This window comes from Eretmochelys imbricata, chromosome 6, assembly GCF_965152235.1.
Source record: "Eretmochelys imbricata isolate rEreImb1 chromosome 6, rEreImb1.hap1, whole genome shotgun sequence".
NCBI lineage: Eukaryota > Metazoa > Chordata > Testudines > Cheloniidae > Eretmochelys > Eretmochelys imbricata.
Window position 1 is genome coordinate 61795461 of NC_135577.1, and position 20014 is coordinate 61815474.

The window sequence follows — 20014 nt, forward strand, 5'->3', positions numbered from 1 at the left end:
ATAAGGGTAAAAACCTCCTTTAAGATGAACCCAGCTGATACCTACATGGGAAGTCTCCAACGGTAAGTCAGGACTAGTTTACCATTAGGGGATTGTAGACCGAGGGAAATAGTTTGCAGCCCCTCTGCATTCATGAGGTGATTGTGCTCAAGGTGAAATCCCTTCCTAGAGGAGGGTAGGTGGCTGCCAGAGCACTCAGCTATACTATACTGGAGCAAGATCAGGCTCCCTGTTCTACTGCACCACATACATACTCAGGTGGTCCGCAAGACTGAGTCTGCTGGCTGGAGGAGTAGTAGCTCTGAGCTCCTTTTCCTCCCTAACCTTCCTTCCAAGGAGCAAAGAGAAGCCTGTGTGGGAAGGAGGGCTCACCAGGAGGAGCTGAAAGTTTTCAGATAGAGGAGGGGTGAGGTGGAAGGGAGCTCTTGGGCTGACAATTTATTCACCAGAGTGGAATGGGAAGAATGGAGCAGGAACAGGTCAGCAATACATTTAGAAGACGGGGTCCTGCATTAAAGGGGAAAGTGACCATCATTAACTGGGGGATGGGGGAAGAGCTGGCCTGTATTGACTGTGGGTAAGTGGGTGGCGTGCGGGGCATTAACATTAATTTTGTGTGGGAAGCAAGGACCTGGCACAGATTGTATAGTGTGCATGACATGTATTGTAGGGGGTGGGGGGAGGGCTGTGTGAATTAAATTAGGGGCAGCCTGGGTTGAGAACTCCCCTCCTTCTGGCACTCTGTGAGAAGCGTGGGTAAGGACTACCTCCTTCAAGCTTCCTAGCAGCCTGGTCGAGGACCTGGTCCTAAATGTGGAGCACTTGTGTTTTGTTGTACATCAAGCCATAAGCAAGAAATTATGTTTTAGAAGTATAAAAGCTATTTATAAGACTGTTTTCTCACTGTGTGAATCAAATAAGCCAGTTTTGCCATCTGTAACAGGCCACCGTCTCACTCCACACCAATTAAACTGTTACAGATGGCAAAGCTAGCTTATTTGATTCACACAATGAAAAAACATCTTTAAAAACACGTTTTATAATTAAAAGCAGTGTAATTTGTTGCCTATGGTATAATGTGCTACAGAGCACCGATGTTCTACGTTCTGATAACTTGTCACGTTTTGCTGGCTTGTGTCACACACATTAGATGGTTGAGAGGTTTGCCAGTGGCACTTTTGACAACTTCCCCCACTGACCCCACTGACTTTTTGAGTGCACTGGACAAGACCCAAAAGAAGAGGAGTTCCTGGTGAATTGTACTGTGTTACTCATGTCCCTTCCAGATGGACTTTCCACAGCTGGGGACCAATAAACATGGTTCTTCTGACAGTGACTTGAACCCTATATCTGTATATTTCTGACTGATTCTAATCAACTATGTCTCAAACACTATTTGGACTTTATTTGGTCCAACTTGACTTGAGGTCGGATATAGAGCTGCCACCCACTATAGTGTTGTGCTACTAACCTGATCTCACACCATAAACTAAATACTTTGGGGCTGTTCTTTATATTGCCAAAACAGAATGTAGTGGTTTGTAACATTATTGTGAAATATGTCCTGCTGGCTTCTACATAGAGTACACTTACCCTGTGCATTAGGGAGTTCAGTCATTCACCAGCAGCAAGGAAAGGGAATAAAATGAGAGTAAAAATATTTGTGATGTATTATGGAAGATTCAGTAACATTGGGAATTTTGTTTTATGTTTAGAATAGCCTGACTAGACAAATGGGTTATAAAATGCTACCTATTCCTATGAAAACATGGGCATTTGTCAGGAGAGTAACATAAGTAATACTCTGATGCCTGGTAAAGTTTTAATTTATCTCCAAACTCATTTCAGTTGTTACATGAGCTTTTGCAGACAAGGGCTAGCACTTTTTAACACTTTGCAGAGTTTACTCATTTCTTTTTTATGCTTTAATTGTATTACAAAACTGGATTTTCAAGGGGGAAGGGAAATTTTACTGTATTTTGAAATTTTCATTCCCCTTCTCTCCCCCCCCCCCAAAAAAAAAAAAAAAAAAAGAAAAGAAAAGGTAAGTAGATCTGTCTCTAACTCCAGCTACATTCTGCAAGCCATCTATTAACCAGGAACGGTGTAAGTTAAAGAACCAGAGGAATACATGGTTCCCATCTATCCTAAATACACTGAATTAATTAATATAGTAAACCTTAAAAGAAAGAGAAGGAAATGGTGGGGGGCAGGGTGAAAGTGTAACTCTCAGAAAATAAACAAAAAGAAGATGACTGTAAGTAGGAAAAAGAAAAGGGAACCAACTAAAATTAAAGGAGCAAGAAAGAACCAATCTGTTTGGTAATCTGTAACTAACTACATTAATAACTTCTGTTACTCTATTTAATAGCAGCTGGCAGACAACCTACCTGCTTTGTTGGTTGGCTATTTTTACATAATTCAAGTTAATAATTTGTTACATGAGCTTGCTGGAGCTGAGAATGCCATATGATTGATGTTTTTCAGCATACCTCAGAGAAAAAGTAAATATAAACTAAAACTCATTAACAACAGCATTTGTTATAGCGTTATACATCTGTAATTTGTGTGACGTATTCTGTTGATACAGTTACTCAAGCAGTTTATAAACAGCTGCAAACCCCAATAATAAGTGGAAACTTTTCATCCTTTTTTAGCAAAGTCGCTTATTGTATTCTTTATTATTTTTAGGTTGTTGAAGCTTGAGCTATGTAGTCAGTCCCCTTTTTGTTAAAGGGAAAACCACACTGTCTTGAGTAATGTTATTTTGATGATATAAATTGTATACATTGTGCCAAATATTCGGCCCAAGCTTAAGTGTACATATTTGTCATTGACTTCAGTGAGAGTGTACCTACTTATTTTTCCAAGGGCTGAATCTGATCCAAAGAGCATAACGTCAGTTAAAACAGAAAAATTAATGTGTAAGAAAAAATTATCTGTGTGTTTGTGTATATGTAAGTATATGTTTTTATATATTTCTATTTGTGATGTGAGAAGAGAAAATGAATGTGTTTAAGTATAAAACTTTATGGATGGATAAATTTAGAAACAGGGATGAAAAGAAGGTTGATCAAACAATAGAGAAGTAGCAATCTACAGTACATTCTGATTGCAATTTTACTAAATTATTTGAACATATCAATGGTTACACCCTTGCCTTTGAAATCTACAATGTAAACTGTTTGCAAGCTGTAAGTTGACTTAAAGCTTACCCCCTTGATACTGTAATGATCCATGCCTATGTACTTAAATTCTAAGGAGATAACTGCCTTCAAATTCTGGATTTCATTTTCAGAAACAGAAGGAAGAAAAATTATTTTTACTTGGTAAACTAAGGAGCAGCAAATACTGGGAGTGATTCTGGAGTGACTCAGTTGGAATAAATGGAGTTACAATGGTGTAAAATCTGTGTAAGAAAGAAGAGAATCAGGCCCACTATTTTACTGGTGCATGAACAGAGCCCTCAACCCACCAGTAAAGTGATACAGTTGTGCACATATATGTGTTTACTACTGTTTGTTCAATCACAGTTTGGGAATTAGTAACTATATATCTAACATACTGGTTGTAAAAGTTATTAAACAAATTAAGTTAATCATATCCTTTTTAACTACACTGCATTTCTTTGAGGTCTAACAGAGAGCTAGTATAAAATGCTCTTTTGAAAACATGAACATTAATATACTTAAAGGACAACTTAAAACTATTGGTTCTGAATAAGCTCTGTGAGAATTCTTATGAGCAGAAAGAAATACACACTCTTAAGGCATTCATCCCAATTTTAACAGTGCTTTAAAAAAAGATTTTGGAAGAAATCAGCATAAAATCAACAACTAATATGTTATGTGAAGGATAGTAAATTGACAAAAATATACAAAAACAATTATAAATAGAAATTTTTAAATGTATGTAAATCCATTAAATTTACAATAAAAATAGAATGTGGTAGCATTCTTAATGTAAAGATTTTAGGGCAGAAAGAGATATTTCCCTTTCGTCTACTGTGCTAAGAAGAGAGATTTGTACAAATTAATGCCTCCTGAAATTATGAATCAAGTCATTAGGCAGCCACAAAATGTGAGTTAAAATGTGCTTTTAATATCTAAGAATTTATAATCCTTGGTATGTACAGCCTTATCTAAGGGTCACCGCAGAGCTTCTCTCCCAAAGTCTTTAAATGCTTCATTAACTCTTTGGCATGCTCCTCTTCCTTCACGTAACCATTAGGCAGAGAAAACAATGAAGTAGGTGAAGAACAAGCAAAAGATAAGCCATTTTGGCACCCAGGGACAGGCTCAATCTCCCTGCAATGCTTCAGATGGTCAGGACATAGCAGGTATGGAGTCTCAGCCTGTGCCCAACTGCGGGAACAACTGTCAAACTTGAGTTGTCTGGACAAAGCAACCTCATAAGGATAAGTTATCTATACCAGGTCCCTTAAATGGTTAGCTTCAAACAATCTGCCCTTCCTAAAATTATTTTGGGCCAAACTGCCAAAATTTCAAAAGGTCAAATTTGAATGGATTGTTTTGGGAAAAATTAGCGGGAAAGCCAAATAAAATACATTGAAATACTCTTAAGAAATAGAAGTCTGAGGACTGCAGTTGTAGAGACATATAATTCTGAATAGTTCTCAGGAGGGAGGGTGATATTTAGCTTCCTCTCAGCAAAGGGCTTATCTATTTCCAAGTGTGGATAGGGAAAAATCCATTACGGACTGTTGGATAGGAAGGAGGGAAAGATATGGTTGTATTGATGCACAGAGTTACTGCCCTCTTGCAGTTAAACAACCCAAAATAACTTCTCATTCTAAATATTTCATATAAAAATTATATTTATGGAAAAAAGATGTCTGGGAATATGTAAGTAACAATGGATACAGCAAAGAACAAAACTCTGACAGAAAAAGATCTTATCCGGATTTTATAAACCCAAAAAGTATTTAATATTCTATCATTTTAAACATGCTTGCATTCCTTATTTAATGGCAGTTAAATTCAGTAGTTGTATCAGAAATTATTACATACTATAAATGGCCTTTAATGTAGATGATGTAGGATATAATGTCTTAAAAGTACAGAAAATTGTTTTAAAATTATCTTATCAAGCTTTCAGTGCATAATGTTTTTGTGCAGAGTTGGACTATTTCAATAACTAGATTTTATGTTTATCAAGAATACAGTCCAGATGAAAATGTTGACTTTTACCACTTTGTTTAACCATGTACTATGTTCTATACTTGGTTTGTAGTAAACTAGTTTGGAAAATAGTCTATTAATAAAGTGTTTGACTCTCTAGGCAGACTGAATTTTTCTTTTTAAATAATTCATGCATGTTCATTGAAATAGTGCTAACAACGCTGGAGAAGAGCCAGAGGAAATCAAGAAAGAGCATTCCTACACAGAACTATTTTGGATGTGAGCTTTGAGACTGAATGTTATCATATTCTGACACCTTTAGAAATGAAAACATAATTTAATATCTTAAAGGTGTATTATTTTACATTGGAGTAGTGAAGTATATGTAATCGTTGTTCATGTTAACTGCTGAGAATGCACAAACAATTTTCATTCAGCTGGTGCTTGTCTTCATTTTAATGTGGGATGTACTATACTGGCATGACGTGTGTGTGATTTATGACACTTGTCACTTATTAACTTAGAGAAATATGCCTTTGTGTATATCTTGTCTTCAACTGTACTTCTTCATCCTTGCTTACAGAACCCCAAGGATTGCAGCAAAGCCAAGAAACTTGTGTGTAATATCAACAAAGGCTGTGGCTATGGCTGTCAACTTCATCATGTTGTCTACTGCTTCATGATTGCATATGGAACACAACGAACACTCATTCTGGAGTCTCAGAATTGGCGCTATGCTACTGGTGGCTGGGAGACTGTCTTTAGACCTGTAAGTGAGACGTGCACAGACAGATCAGGCACTACCACTGGACACTGGTCAGGTAAGACTCAATGAACAATTCTCAGATAATTTTCCTTTCGCCTTTTGTTGTGTCTACATTACAGGACTATATCATAAGCTGTTTCTTGACTGTTAAGTATTGAGTAATAACTAACTACGATTGCAATTTTATGGATCATCATTTTCCCCTTCATTTATGTATTGTAATAGATACTAGTATCCTCTCTTAGAGGATCCTGTTACATCAGCATGGAGTTTTTATGCAAAACCAGTTCCAAATCCAGACCAAAATCCTTGAACAGTATATCAAGTTACATTGGGTGGCAGATTAGGATCTCATTTTTGTGAGGGAATAGCGATGACAGTAAAGAGAGGCAAGTGCTAAAGTATATAATCATACTGAAGGAAGTATGAAATATACTGAAGGAATATCATATTGAAGGAATCCTACTGAAGGAATATCATACTGAAGGAAATATGAAATATAAATACAAAAAAAGGCGTATAATACATATTCAAAACAATAATAAAACATAAATTCTTACTATGAATCAAATAGACTAGTAAAACAGTAATTGGTGCCCATGTAGCAAGATAATGTGTGTATTTTTATTATTTAGGGCAGGAAATAAATCCATTATTTTATTGAACCAAATGCTTACAGAAGGAACATGGGGATTTTTTCCATTGGGCAGTAATAGATAGTCTCACACGTATATACAGAAAATGGAGAGGGTGGAATCACTTTTTCTAGTGAAACCTCACTGTCAACACCTGGCTTAGCTATGAACATAACTGTACAGGAAAACTCCAAAATCAAATTAGCTTGCATTTTGAACATTTCCCAAAATATTTGTATAAATGTACAATCCCATTACATTAGTATGAAGGAGCCTACTGCGGATGATTGGAAGTATGTCAGCCTTTTCCTCAAACTCTAGGCTGAATATTGGCAGGAATTTTAATATCCAATTCCCTGTTGTTTGCATATCTTTTATATTAATGATTGTTTCCAAAAGTATTTAATATGTTTTAGATAATCTTTCTCTATTGTTAGATATATTAAATACTGTTTCTTCAGAGTCAGTTATCTGATCATTTAAACACTGTTGTCTTGTAAATGCATGAGAGTTTGGAAATATTGGAATAAATGCATGAGAAAGACAGTTTGGAATCTGGCCCTCTGTGTCTTTAATGGATCAAAGGAACATAGCTGATGATTCTGATATAATCAACTAGATTAATCTAGTGACATCCAAGAAGTCTCACTTTCTATACAAAGATATGTGATTTCCAGAAGAAACAGTGGATTCTTACAAAAGGGAGACAAAGAGAATGGAGGATATTAAATAGTTTTGGAAATTATTGTCCATATAATCATTGTGTGGTCAGTAAATAGGTTAATTATTGAGTGCGTAAAGAGTGGATAAACCTACACTATGGAAGAAGGGAAATATATTCAGATACTATATCTGGGATTTGTAGTTGCTCCGTAGAGATCTAATGTTTTGGGGGGCAATTTCTCTGCCAGTCAGCTGATGGGACCCAGCTGTGCCGCATACTAGAGCGTTAAATTTGGAAGGCCAAACTACCTTTGAATTTGTTACCTGTCCAAATATATTTTAATATATGATTCTGGAGTTTTGTTGAATAGAATTGGAAAAGATACTAGAAGCACTTAAAGGTAGCTAATATGGGTTCATATTAATGGTGTTTAACTGAGAAAATGACAGGTTTAAGATATTCCAGTTAGGCAAATGTTTATTAAAATGAATAGCAAAAGGGGCATCCTTTAATTTAAATAGCTCCAAATAATTGTTGTAGTTGCTTCGGTACTTTAGGAGGTTTCAGAGCAGCAGCTGTTAGTCTGTGTCCGCAAAAAGAAAAGGAGTACTTGTGGCACCTTAGAGACTAACACATTTGAGCATAAGCTTTCGTGAGCTACAAATTTGTTACAAACAAATTGGTTAGTCTCTAAGGTGCCACAAGTACTCCTTTTCTTTTTACTTTAGGAGGGAATACCATAAAGATAAACACAAAAAGTAAGGTGTCATCTGCATATAATGCTATTCATAGATCAGTACACCTAACTTTTATTCAGGTAATATGGTTGCTGGACCAGAGATTCCATAGTAAGAATAAACAGTAAGGGAGATAAACAGTCCTGCATTGTACCACATCTCACGCCAAAGCTTTAGGTTCATTAGCATTAATAAAGAACTTGGCTGTTGATACATGGTATGTTAGTCATATCCAAGTAAAATGTTTTGGTCCAGTTACCATTTGCTCAAGGGCAGAAAAGAAGGATTGATATTTTTATCATCTATTTTAGAGTAGCTCTAGAGACCCACAAAAGGATTTTGGCCCCACCATCACGGTCACTGTTGTTGAATTCCATTCACATATATCATTATCCTTTTGAAAAGATATTACATTAGCTGGGGTGATAAATATAATTATTTTGACTACATTTCAGGCTTATCTGGATATGTTGATGGATCAGGGACCTCTCTCTGAGCTAATATCCATTTTGCTTCTAAAAATACTAGTTAACAACAGAATTCAGAACAGAAGTATTGAAATAAATGTATTTTATTGTTGTTGCCAAGATTCCAGATTTTCTCAAGATGATGTCTTTGTCAAGAAGTTCAGTAATTTTGCCGGTATAGGACTTGATTGACGTCTTTCTGTCTGTGAAACAGCAGGTACTTGCAATGCCTCAAATGAAGGCTTCAGATCCAGTTAGGACCTTTACAAGATTTTCTCATGCACAGCCAACCCATTTTTCTTGCATAAACTTTTGGGTGAACTACATAACACCAACGCTCATAGAGGCAGCTCACTGGTGAGAAGTTTGTGTACCCAACTATTCCCTGTGTATAAATTTATGAACTGCATCACAAAGCCAGTGTTCTGACAGAAGCAGCTCACAGTATCTTTTCCCATGTTCATAGGAAAAGTCTTTGGATCCTGCATTTGCAGGTATTCATTTCCTGTTTATTCATTCTCTCTCTCTCTCTCTGTCTCTTCTGTCAGGCTCCTGACCCACAAATCTTGGTGGGAAGTGGTCTGAAAGCAGGCAAGTATGGCTAGTTCTGTTTGCCAGTACTTGTCTCCTCTGGCACTGGGCCACTAGTTTTTTCCAGAAAAACAGATTTTCTGTTATGAGAACACTATTTACAGGCATGAATAAACTGTCTGTTCTACAAGTGTTCCAGGTCACTGCCCCCATGCACACTGATTATGTGCTTATTAGTTTTTTTTAGATTTTTTTCTAAACTGATTCTATTATAGGCAGAGTTCCTAAGTCACAAGACTTTCTTAGTAGTCTGTGATAACATGATATGCAGGGTCTTCATAACCCAAAGCAGTGGTAACTTTACTGTTTTTCTCCAGGCGGTGTCAGGAATAAATTAATGGGGGCACAGCGCATCCATCTGTTAAATAGTTGGCACAAGCAAAAGTGGTTTTACCTAAAACTACTTTTTCAAAAGGGATCAGCAGCCAGGTTTCTGAGGGGCTCCGCCTTCCGTCTGACTGCTGGGGAACTTAGCTGTCAAATCCTTGCCCAAAGAAAGCTTCTTTGGACTGCTCCAAAGCAAATTCTTTCGCCTAATTTTTATAGCTAACCTCAAACAAAGCACATAACCTATAGTGACTCCTAGCAGGTCACCATAGTAATCCCTAGTGGGTCACCAATTCTTTTAATTTCAGCAAAACAAGTTGTTATTTTGTGTTAGTATTAAGACATTTCTTGTCATAACAACAATATATTATGGGCACTTAAAACCAAAGTTGCTATTTACTTACCTTTCCCCCTACTTATCATTTGTTAACTTTTGGTTCCATTATCCCATTGTGATTAGCAGACTGCAAGCATGTAGCTGCGCGGCCTTAACTCTCAAGGCGTAAGATTTTCCTATCTATGTGATGTTTGGTTTTCAGCTGCCAGTAGCTGAACATACAAAATTGCTGAGTGCAGTACTGTCAAATTCTGGGGTACCTGCAAGAATGTCAATTCTAGGGTAACACATCCATCTCCACAACATCAATGCAAACTTCACTGTGAGTGGTATGAAGTGAGTGTTCAGTGACTATTTGACTTACTGTAGACTCTTTTTTGAGAGATCTGCTATTTTTCCACAGATGAAACAGTATTGCCTGTTGAATTTTGACTAGTAACATTTGAAAATCTTGCAGGTAATTGCCCTGGTTGGTAATTAAGTTGGTTAGGCAGGCTCTGATCTGGAGAATTTGCCTGTGCAGAAGTTCAGCACAAGGCCTACGTCAATCCAGGCATAAATAGGATTTAAGTGGTGCATAGGCCTTGTGCACATTCCTTCTGTACAGGAATAAATTTGACGTGGATGTCATTGCTCCTATTGTTCCTTCCATGGAAAAGGTTTTCAAAATGTTTTTCTGCCTCCAAGCTACCTATCATTTTGGTGACTTTGAATGAGGTTTAAATGTATCTTTTTATTTTGCCAGAGCGAGAGACAAAGAAAAGAAAGGAAAAATTAAAAACAAAACAAAAAAACCTGCACTGTACAAAAGAGCAGAGCTGCTGCACCTACTTTTGCAAAAAAAAAAAAAAAAATCACAAATTTGTAGATTAGGAAATTAGTCTGTCTCCCCTGTGGACAACATAGAAAAGTTTTTAATCTGTGTTCCCCGTATTTTAAATGCCTGAGCAATAACATCAGCTTGATAATCAGCAATCTGTGAAAACTCAGGCAAGGAGGGGTGAAACATGGCAATTGCCGTATTGGAGAAGGTCCATGGTAAGCCAAGTCCAGTATTCTGTCACCAGCAGTGACCAGTACTGGTTGCTTGAGAGAAAGATTTAAGAAAACACGTACTAGGCAGTCATGAGATTTAAAAAAAAAATGTTTGCTATTATAACTCTGGATATTATTTAAACCCATATAAATGTCTAATCCTTTTTGAATCCTACTAAGCCCTTGTCTTCTGTGATATCCTATGGCAATGAGTTCCACAGGCTTAATTGTGCATTGTGTGAAAACATTCTCTTTTATGAGTTTTGAACTGTCCACCTTTTTAATCCATTGAGTGTCCCATGGTTCTTGTGTCATGAAACAGGGTGTTTTACCTTCTCAATATCATTCACTGTTTTGTGGGGGGTTTTTTTTATCATATCTCCTCTTATTTATGTACCATGTAGGGTAAAGAGTCCAAGTCTTTCCAAGGTAGGAAGGGAGGAAAGGTGGAAAGAGAGGGAGGCAGAAGCCAGATACTGAGTTGGTGGCCCCTATGGGATTGTTAATATATCCAAGTTCTTTTTCAAGTGCTTGTCCATAACTGTTACCCATCCACACACAAATCTGACCTGAAAATGTTACCCCTTTTGCATTAGCTAGTTGGTTTCTCTAGAAAGCAGACTGCAAGATCCACTGGCAGCTTTAGCCACCTTGGGAGACAACTCAGCAAACATCCAGGGAACTGCTTCAACTCGGGGAGACAAACAAAAAAAACCAAGTTTCTGCTGCATCAGTGCCACAAAGATGATGGCTTATTGATTTTAATTTGTAGTTTAGGCTCAAAAGGTACTGTTTTGAGTTGTGTGTTTGGGAATCCAATCTCCCTGCTTTCTACACTTAGCTAGCCATTGCCTAACCTCTCACTTTCCTTTCTTTTATCTGAATTTTGACTGAAATTCATTCAGTCCACATAGGAATTGATCAAATGCCGGTGAAGTCCATAAAAAAATTCTTTTTGACTTCACTGAGCTTTGGATCAGGCCTCTGTGCAGTTGGGGAAGTGAAATCTGTGCCCGCTTGGATTGAGTCTGTAGTGCCAATCCTGCCATAGCTGCTAACAAATATTTACATGGTATGTTATAGTCACATAATCTATGTAAATGTAAGTATCATAACAGTTTTCAGGACCAGGACTTTGGAAGATAATTTCCACAGGAATTGGTGGGTTGATTGCTTTATCTTAAATCTTTTTCAAGATGTAGAAAAACCTCTGTTTTTGTAGCACTCAGAAATGTGTTAGTGTAATACAGCTACATAAGAAGATTCCTTCCCTTAAAAGCTTGCAATCTAAACAGACAACATTGAGTTAATAGACCCGTAAAGTGGGTGAAGAAAAGGATGAAGCACTAGACTATATTTAAAAAAAAACCCTCTTTTTGTTTGCATTTTTTTAGTATTTGAAATCTTGGAGTAATAATATGATTTATACATAAACTGGGTATGGGTTTGTACTTTTTCTTTCTAATTCTTAAGCATAGGCTTAGTGATTGGATTTTTGGAATAAATTATGCCATTTATAATATTTTTATTTTAGCCTAGGAAATATGTATGTGCTGCATATTTGACCAGTTGTGTTCAATAAGAAAAAGGACATTCAGTTAACAGAAAAAACTCCAAATGTTTTAGGAATCCTTGTCTTTTCAATTCTCTAATGACATACCCTGTTCCAGCTAAAACATTTACAAAAACCGGATAGGAAGCATTTGGATAAGAGGATTGCTTCTAAAAGCTCCAGTTTAAAGCTACCAGTGTTGAAATGACATATGTTTAAAAGATATTTAGATTTACAAAGAGAATGTCTTCCTTAGAACAAATGACATCTTGTGCACAATTACTCTGAAATATGTAAACAATTCCCAAAAACATGTTTAGGTCATGATCGCTCGCAGGTACCTTTTTGAATATTCAGATATTATACGCAGTACCTATTAGTTAAAGCAGGTACTGGATATACTTGTCTACCAGCTCCTCTTTCCATTAACTAATAGGAGATTATTTAGCTTTTAAGGAGTTTTCTAAATATATCATGGATAGATACAAAAGAATGATCACAGCTGGAAATGTGTTTATGCTCACTATGTACATAGAATGTGCATATACAGTACAAAATTATGTAGAGCTACATTATAACTATTTTATTACATAGTACATGCAGGGTTAGTACCATGGCCTATTACTAATGTTTCCCAATAGTCAGCACTCACGTCATGCTAGAACACTCAAAAATACCATCCCATCTCTTTTTATAGGAACCAAAACAAAACTGGACTTCTGCCAGTCCCACCCCAGGTGGCCCCTTTCCTTCCCCAGCTGTAGAGAGTCCACCAAACTGGCCAGTGCCAAGCTCAGGTGGGAGGTGCTCAGCAGTGGGTCAGCCTGTAGGGAGCCGGGATGCTTCTGCCAGGACCAGGCAGGGGAGCACAGGGGCTGGAGCCTCTGGGAAAAATGGGGTAAAGGAGATGCCCAAACAATGCCGCCACACCTTGGAGAGCAGGCACAAGGCACAGGTGGCGGGAGGCAGGGATGGGATGGGCTCTGCAAGGTGTCACCCCAAGCTCTCTTTCGCCTCTCCCAACTCCCTCACTATCTTCCTCCCTGCTCCCCTCTGCCCCTTCCAGGGGTCTCCCAGTGCCCTGATTCCAGCACTTATTTTTTTTTAGGATTCCACCATTGCCAGTAGTTCCTGTTATTAGGTGGTGCTGGACAAATGTATTAGTTCAATTGTGTGATGGGGTTGCTTGTGATGGAAGGGGGCAGGGCTCAGCAGCCTTGGGGCTCACTCCCATTTTATGTCTTCTGTTCCTAAAATCTCATGCTTCAGGTTTTCAGCCAGTCACCTGCAGGGAACAAAAAAGAGACTCCGCCACCCCAGTATTCTGGGGGTTTTTTCATCTCCTTCCTCTGAAGTTTCAGAGGTGGCCACAGCTGGAGATGGGACATTGGACAGGGAGGGCCAGGGCTCTGAGCTGGTCCCAAGCATTCTCTCTCTCTCAGATATTGCGGATGGCTGTTTCTTGTTCACATGCTCAGGGTCTAACTGATAGCCATACTTGGGGTTGGGAAGGGATTTTCACCAGGTCAGGTTAGCAGTGACTTTGCCGGGGGCTTGCCTTCTTCTGCAATGTGTGGATGGGGGTCCCTTGCCAGGATAATCTGTCTATATCTCACGTAATCATTTCCCTGCCATTGCACAGGCCTTGGACACTGGTACACCTTGGTCCCTCCTATTTTCTGCCTGTGGCACATACTGAGTCCCTTGTGGGCTGTAATATCAATATGTATCTTGCCATTTATCCAGGGCTGCTCTCATCAGCTTGAGTTTGTTTCATCAAACTACCAGTTTGAATTTCAAGGTTATGGGCATGCAACACATCCATCCATGAAAGACCGACCTTCAAGGATGGCCTATGGCAAACTCTTAGATTTTAGACTAGATCCTATTCTAATCTTGTGAGATGGCAAGAACACTGAGGAAGATTGTCACAGATGCTTGTGTGTTACACTGTTTCCAATTTTGGCTTTAATATGAATCTTCAGTGGGTGCTTAATTGCCAGTAAATTTGAAGGATGACCTCACTGGATTGCCAAAATTTGTGTTCTCATTTTATGCTACTCCAAATTTCTGTGTTGTAGTTGAATTTTTCTACTCATCCATCTCCTTTTTTCAAGGAAAGATTGCATAAAACTGAAATTCAGAATCATGGAGAAAAGTAGTATGATTGTATGCAAACACACACACACACATCCTCTATTTTGTGGGGGACGCGGGGGAATTACGTTTTGAAAAATTTTGAAAATTGCATAAAATTGTATAAACTGTATTCTTCTAGTCATTTGTATTCTTCATACAGTGTTCTACAGGACCATATTGTTTATAATTTACAGTAAATGGCAGAATTATAGTTTTATTAAATTGTGCTTCTTCCAATCCCTACAAGTACTGTTTAAAATTGTACATTTATCTTTGTGCTAATGAATTGGACTGTCCCTGTTTTAATTAATTTAGATTAACAATCATTTTAATATTTCTAAAGCCTATTGTGACTGATACTATTTAGATAGTAACCTATTGTCAGAAGAATTAAGAAGTTTATATGTGAATTAAGCGGATTTTGGTTTTTAAAACACAATACTTGCAGTCTTTTTTCTATTTGTGTGTACTATCCATGTGTGCATATTTCAGGAAAACTAATTAGCATGTTTCTAGAATTAAGGGAAATAGAGTGAATTCTAATAAGCTGTTTGACATTAATCTGTTACTTACAATAAATTAACTACATCTGTCATTGTTCTGACTTGTGCAATGAATCTTGGGATATTTCCCTTAGCATCTATGCTATGAATTAAAATTGTTCTTATGAACTTGACATGATATGCCTGCAAGTGGAACTGGGTTTTTCTAGCTCAGATATGTCATAAGAATAGAAATTATATTGTGCATTTGTGCCAAATACAGTAGTTACCTTATACCCAATTACAATTTTAATTTTTCTATTCTTCCTTTATTTCTCACAAACTTCCTTATACTATCATTCTACATACAATTTCTCTAAACAGATGGAAAAGAAAAGACTTCCTTGTGTAAATTGTTTTTCATTTTAAAGTCACATATTATATACAGATATATTGTTAAAAGGTGACTGTCCATGACAGGATAATTCATAGCTATACTGGGTAGTTGTTTATTATATTGATATAAAAAGTCAAATGTTTACAAATAATCAATATAGAGATTGTACTACTAAAGAGATACTATTAATTTTATTTTAGGCCCAAAATATCTATTTGGGCCCAGATAACATAAGCACTAATGCATGTGCATAACTTTAAATGTATTAGTAGTCCTGTCAAAAATCGTCTGGGACATTGTGCATTCATATTGTTAACTAATAGACTATAATGCTACATTATCAATATAATCGACTAGAAAGGCTCAGCCATTACACAATTTTCCTGAGTGACTTACGATGCAGACCCTGGTGGAGGATCTACCTTTTGATGGGTAAGGTCTTTTTAGTTCCCCCACTGACAGCTGGGAGAAAATGAGAGAGACAAGGCTAGATTACTATTGCAGAAGAAGAAAATCCAGATATTCTCATACTTCCAATTCCAAAGGCAGAATCCATCTTTGTTCCTAAGGCTGAAGTTTATGCCAAAGATTAAACCTCCTAAAACTTCTTATCAGGTAGCACAAATGTTCTATCAGTCCATTTCAGAGGATTTTCAACATCAGAGCAGTCTTGGATTCTGTGCAAGCCCTCAACTCAGAGGAAAGACTGTTGGAAACTATGTCACACCATTCAAAGTTTAAGAAACAGCTTGTGTCAGCCAGTGATATTTTACCTCAAGCTGATAAGCCCTCATGGCTTTGGCAATTTATGTGACTCCTTTTGCTTGGTTGAGGATACCTCTCAATTACACACCAAGTGCGGATGTTCCTGTTAGATATTAGAAGAGTTTCTAACTATAAGGGTAATTAAGCTCTGGCATAGGCTTTCAAGGGAGGTTGTGGAATCCCCATTATTGGAGGATTTTTTGGAATAGATTAGACAAACACCTGTCAGGGATGGCCTAGATCTACTTGGTCCTCCCTCAGCTCAGGGAGTTGGTCTTGTTGACTTCTCAGGGTCCCTTCCAGCCCTACATTTCTGTGATTCTTTTAACTGTGCCTCCAAACATGCTCCAGTGACTTCACTGGTTGGAAATCTGACTGAATGTCCTGAAAATGCTGCTGTTCTCTTCTCTTTATCTTGAGCAGCAGTAATCAAGTCAGATGCCTTAAACAAAGGCTTGGAAATTCACTGGCAAAACCTGCCTATTTAGCAGATGGAACACCTCGGAGTTACAGCTCCATATTAGTGTATTAGAGATGTGTGCTATAAAATGGCTTCTGGATATTTCTACCCACATTTCTGAGATCAAGTATTCTGGGTCATTAGAAACAACATTACTGCAGTGTTCTATGTCAATAACCAGGGAGGAGTCCACTTGAGATCACTTTGCAAAAAGACAATCATGTGGCACTGGTGTAAAAACCATATGATCTGTCCTGTTGTTTGTCTAGAGGAGAAAGAGAGCACCTTGGCAGAATGGTGGAACTGCATAATTGAAGATCAACATAAATGGTTTCTCAAACAATCAATAGTAAATTCAAAGTTCTAGGAGTGGGGCCATCCTCAAGTTAACTTGTTCACAATCAACTCAAATACACAGTGCCCAAGATTCTGTTGTTATTAAATCTATCACAGATGCACTTCTGTTGGATAGGATCAAAGGTCTGTCCTATACCTGATTCTTCAATTATATGAGTTTTCTGATTTTCCAGATAAATTATAACCAAGGTCATCTTGTTGTGAGCAAGTCTGGTGCTCACAAGACTGATGGAAGCACTTTTTGAACAACTATCAGGGAATGCTCATTAGTCTACATTTTGCTTTAAAAGAAGAAATCTGTCTGATAGCCTTCACACCTGTGAAGAGAGTGATTGAATTTAAGGCTTTGATGGCTGACCCACCGTTTGTAGCTTTTCTGAAAGACAAAGCTGTCTTTTGTCCCAATCCCAAATTCCTTTCCAAAGTAGTCTCAAAATTTTGCCTAAATTAGATTGTTAGCCTCACCTACTTACCTAATCACTTGTCTTTCTATCTGAGCCAATTAAGGCAATTCAGGGCCCTTCCCATGTGATGGCAACCACCATTCCCCCACCCCCTCTGCATTGTGGTGGCAGTGGCATGGGGATTCCCCTCCCTTCCAGAGCAGCAGGAATGGTGACAGGGGGATTCTCAGCTTTATAGAGAGACTGAGGTGGCAACAAATGAACACCCCATTATTTTCCCAGCAGCCGGTGTGTATCTGGTTGGTTGGATAGGCTGGGTCTGCTGCACTTTTCTCTTCCTGCCACACACAACATCCTCTGCTGGGATAGTGATGGTAGGAAGCCCACAGAGCATTGGGTCTTGGAATTAAGAAACCATTAAGATGAAGATATCTGTTCACTCTTCTCAGAGTCAATGTTTCATACTGTCTGTAGTCGCAGGCAGATATCCCTACATTGGTTATGGTCGGGTGACATTTTTGAAGTTTTCTTTACAACCTTTGCGGCCAGAAACTTGCATTTTTAAAAATGAAAGCATAACTTGTGATGTAATCATGTCACTTCAGGAGCACGGGATCTAGCACAGGTCTACAGGGCCTACGCCTTAATCCTTCCCTGTTTTCTCTCTCACCCTGCCCTTGAAAAGATAGAAGACAGAAAAGGAGGAAGGAAACAATGTATGGAGGGAGAGAATGGTGGTATGAAAATCTAAGAGTGAAAAATGGACAGCAAAATCCACAAAAATACATGGGAAAAGCAAATAAAAGGACAGAAAAAGGAGGATGAGGTATAGTGCACGAAAACAGGTGAGAACTGACATCCACACCAGTGTGGTGGTATAAGAGGAAATGGAGAGAGACACTGGTACATTATGAGTGAAAAGGGTCGGTTCCAAGCCACAGAGGTTGGAATTCGTAAAATCACTTGAAAAAACAGTTACACAAAACAAAGTTTTCAGAAGTTTTACTGGAAGGCTGACTTTACAGTTAAAATGAAAACTAACTAGCTCCCTTTCATATGTATAATCCGAGATGGAAGATTTTGGACTCTATAGATATAGCAAATTAGTTTCTACTTTTGTTACTGCCAGTCAGACAGCAAGAAATCAGAATAAATCAACAATATAAACTTAATTCATACAAACCAGTTCTGTAGATTTCACTGCAAGAAATCAGCAAAATTGCATTTTACATGGATAGTATACATTTCCTAGAAATAACGAGTCATTCCTGACAAAGTAGTTAGAATTATTCAAGCACAGAATTCAATTAAAGATTTTGTATTAATCCAATAAAGCTCTTAAACGTAGTTACTATAATTAATTAGGCAATCTCGCTTTACAGTTACTGTATGAGGTTTAATGTTTCTCTTTCTCACACCCACTATCCTCACTGTCCTTTGTGGCAGTTTGCAAAAAAAAAAAAAAAAAAAAAAAAAGGTGTCAGGTTTTAGCTTTTGTTTTTTATCTGTATTAGAAATTGGATTTTATTACTTACATCAGTTAATGCGAGTGTTTATGAAATGTAGTCTTAAGAGCAGGCACTTGGTAGATGCTAGTGTGTGAGATACCTTGACAAAGTGGGTGAATAGGTGGTCTGAGATGTAGGGTTTTCTGGCTTCTGTTTTCCCTTTCATCTGAGGTTGATTGACTTTTAAGGTCTGGCTACAGGTTTCGTAATCTAGGTTTGGTGCATGAAGACCTTCTATGAAAGTAAACATAAAGATATCTTTTGGAAAGCAATAACTCAGAAAAGGACTTAATGATCATGGTGGATAACTAGCTGGACATGATCTCCCAGAACAAAATGGTGGCCAAGACCGCAAATGTGATCCTTGAATTTATAAATGGGAGAATATCGAACAAAAGTATGGGGGAGATATTACCATTAGTGAGACTGGAATACTGTGTTCAGATCTGGTGTCCACACATTAACAAATTGGAAAGGGTTTAGTATAAAGCTACCATAACGATTTGCGGTCTGGAAAGCCTGTCTTACAGTGAGAGACTAAAGAAGCTCAATCCACATAGTTTAACACAGAGAGGGTTAAGAGGTGACTTGATCACATTCTGTCTACGGGAGGAAGAGATTTCTGATAGTAGATGTCTCTTTAATTGAGCAGACAAAGACATAACAAGATCCAATGACTGGAAGCTGAAGCCATACAAATTGAAATAAAATCCGTTTTTTATAGTGAAGGTAATTAATCATTGGAACAACTTACATAGGGATGTGGTGCATTCTCCATCACTTGAAGTCCTTTAATTAAGATTGGATGTCTTCCTAAAAAATGTGTGATGCTTTGAGGAATATGTCCATGTCAGTTTGAGTTCCTTCTTGTTTTGTGAAATATTATTTTTGGTTGTAACAATCATTGTGAATTTGATCATCCATTTGATAACAGGGACATGACATATAGTGAACAGACTATACCTGGAAAGGTGTAACAGAGGTGTCAAAGGGCTATCAAGAATTGAATAGCTGTGCCCTGGTAGAAGAGTTGGATTGCTGCTGGCAGAACCATTGATTTTTAGTGACTATTTGCCCAGCAATCCCACATGGGATTGGAAGCATGGAAAATACCCGGAGGATGGAGAGGAGAAAATGTGTTAGACGGCTTTTGAAAAGAGACATGTTCTTTGAACAAGGAGAGGCAGTTCATCACGAAAAACAGAAGATACAGCTGGAGAATTGGCTTTGCCTGTCCCTAAGGACACAGA

General features: G+C 37.8%; 1 protein-coding gene across 3 annotated transcripts in view; it reads left to right on the forward strand.

Moving 5' to 3' along the window:
* The window catches only part of FUT8 (fucosyltransferase 8), a 277116-nt gene that overhangs the window by 212915 nt on the left and 44187 nt on the right, over positions 1-20014 (forward strand). For all 3 annotated transcript variants that reach the window (XM_077818682.1, XM_077818684.1, XM_077818685.1), the window contains one exon: positions 5725-5962. In XM_077818682.1, the coding sequence (XP_077674808.1) occupies positions 5725-5962 (238 nt within the window). The remainder of the gene's footprint in view (positions 1-5724; positions 5963-20014) is intronic.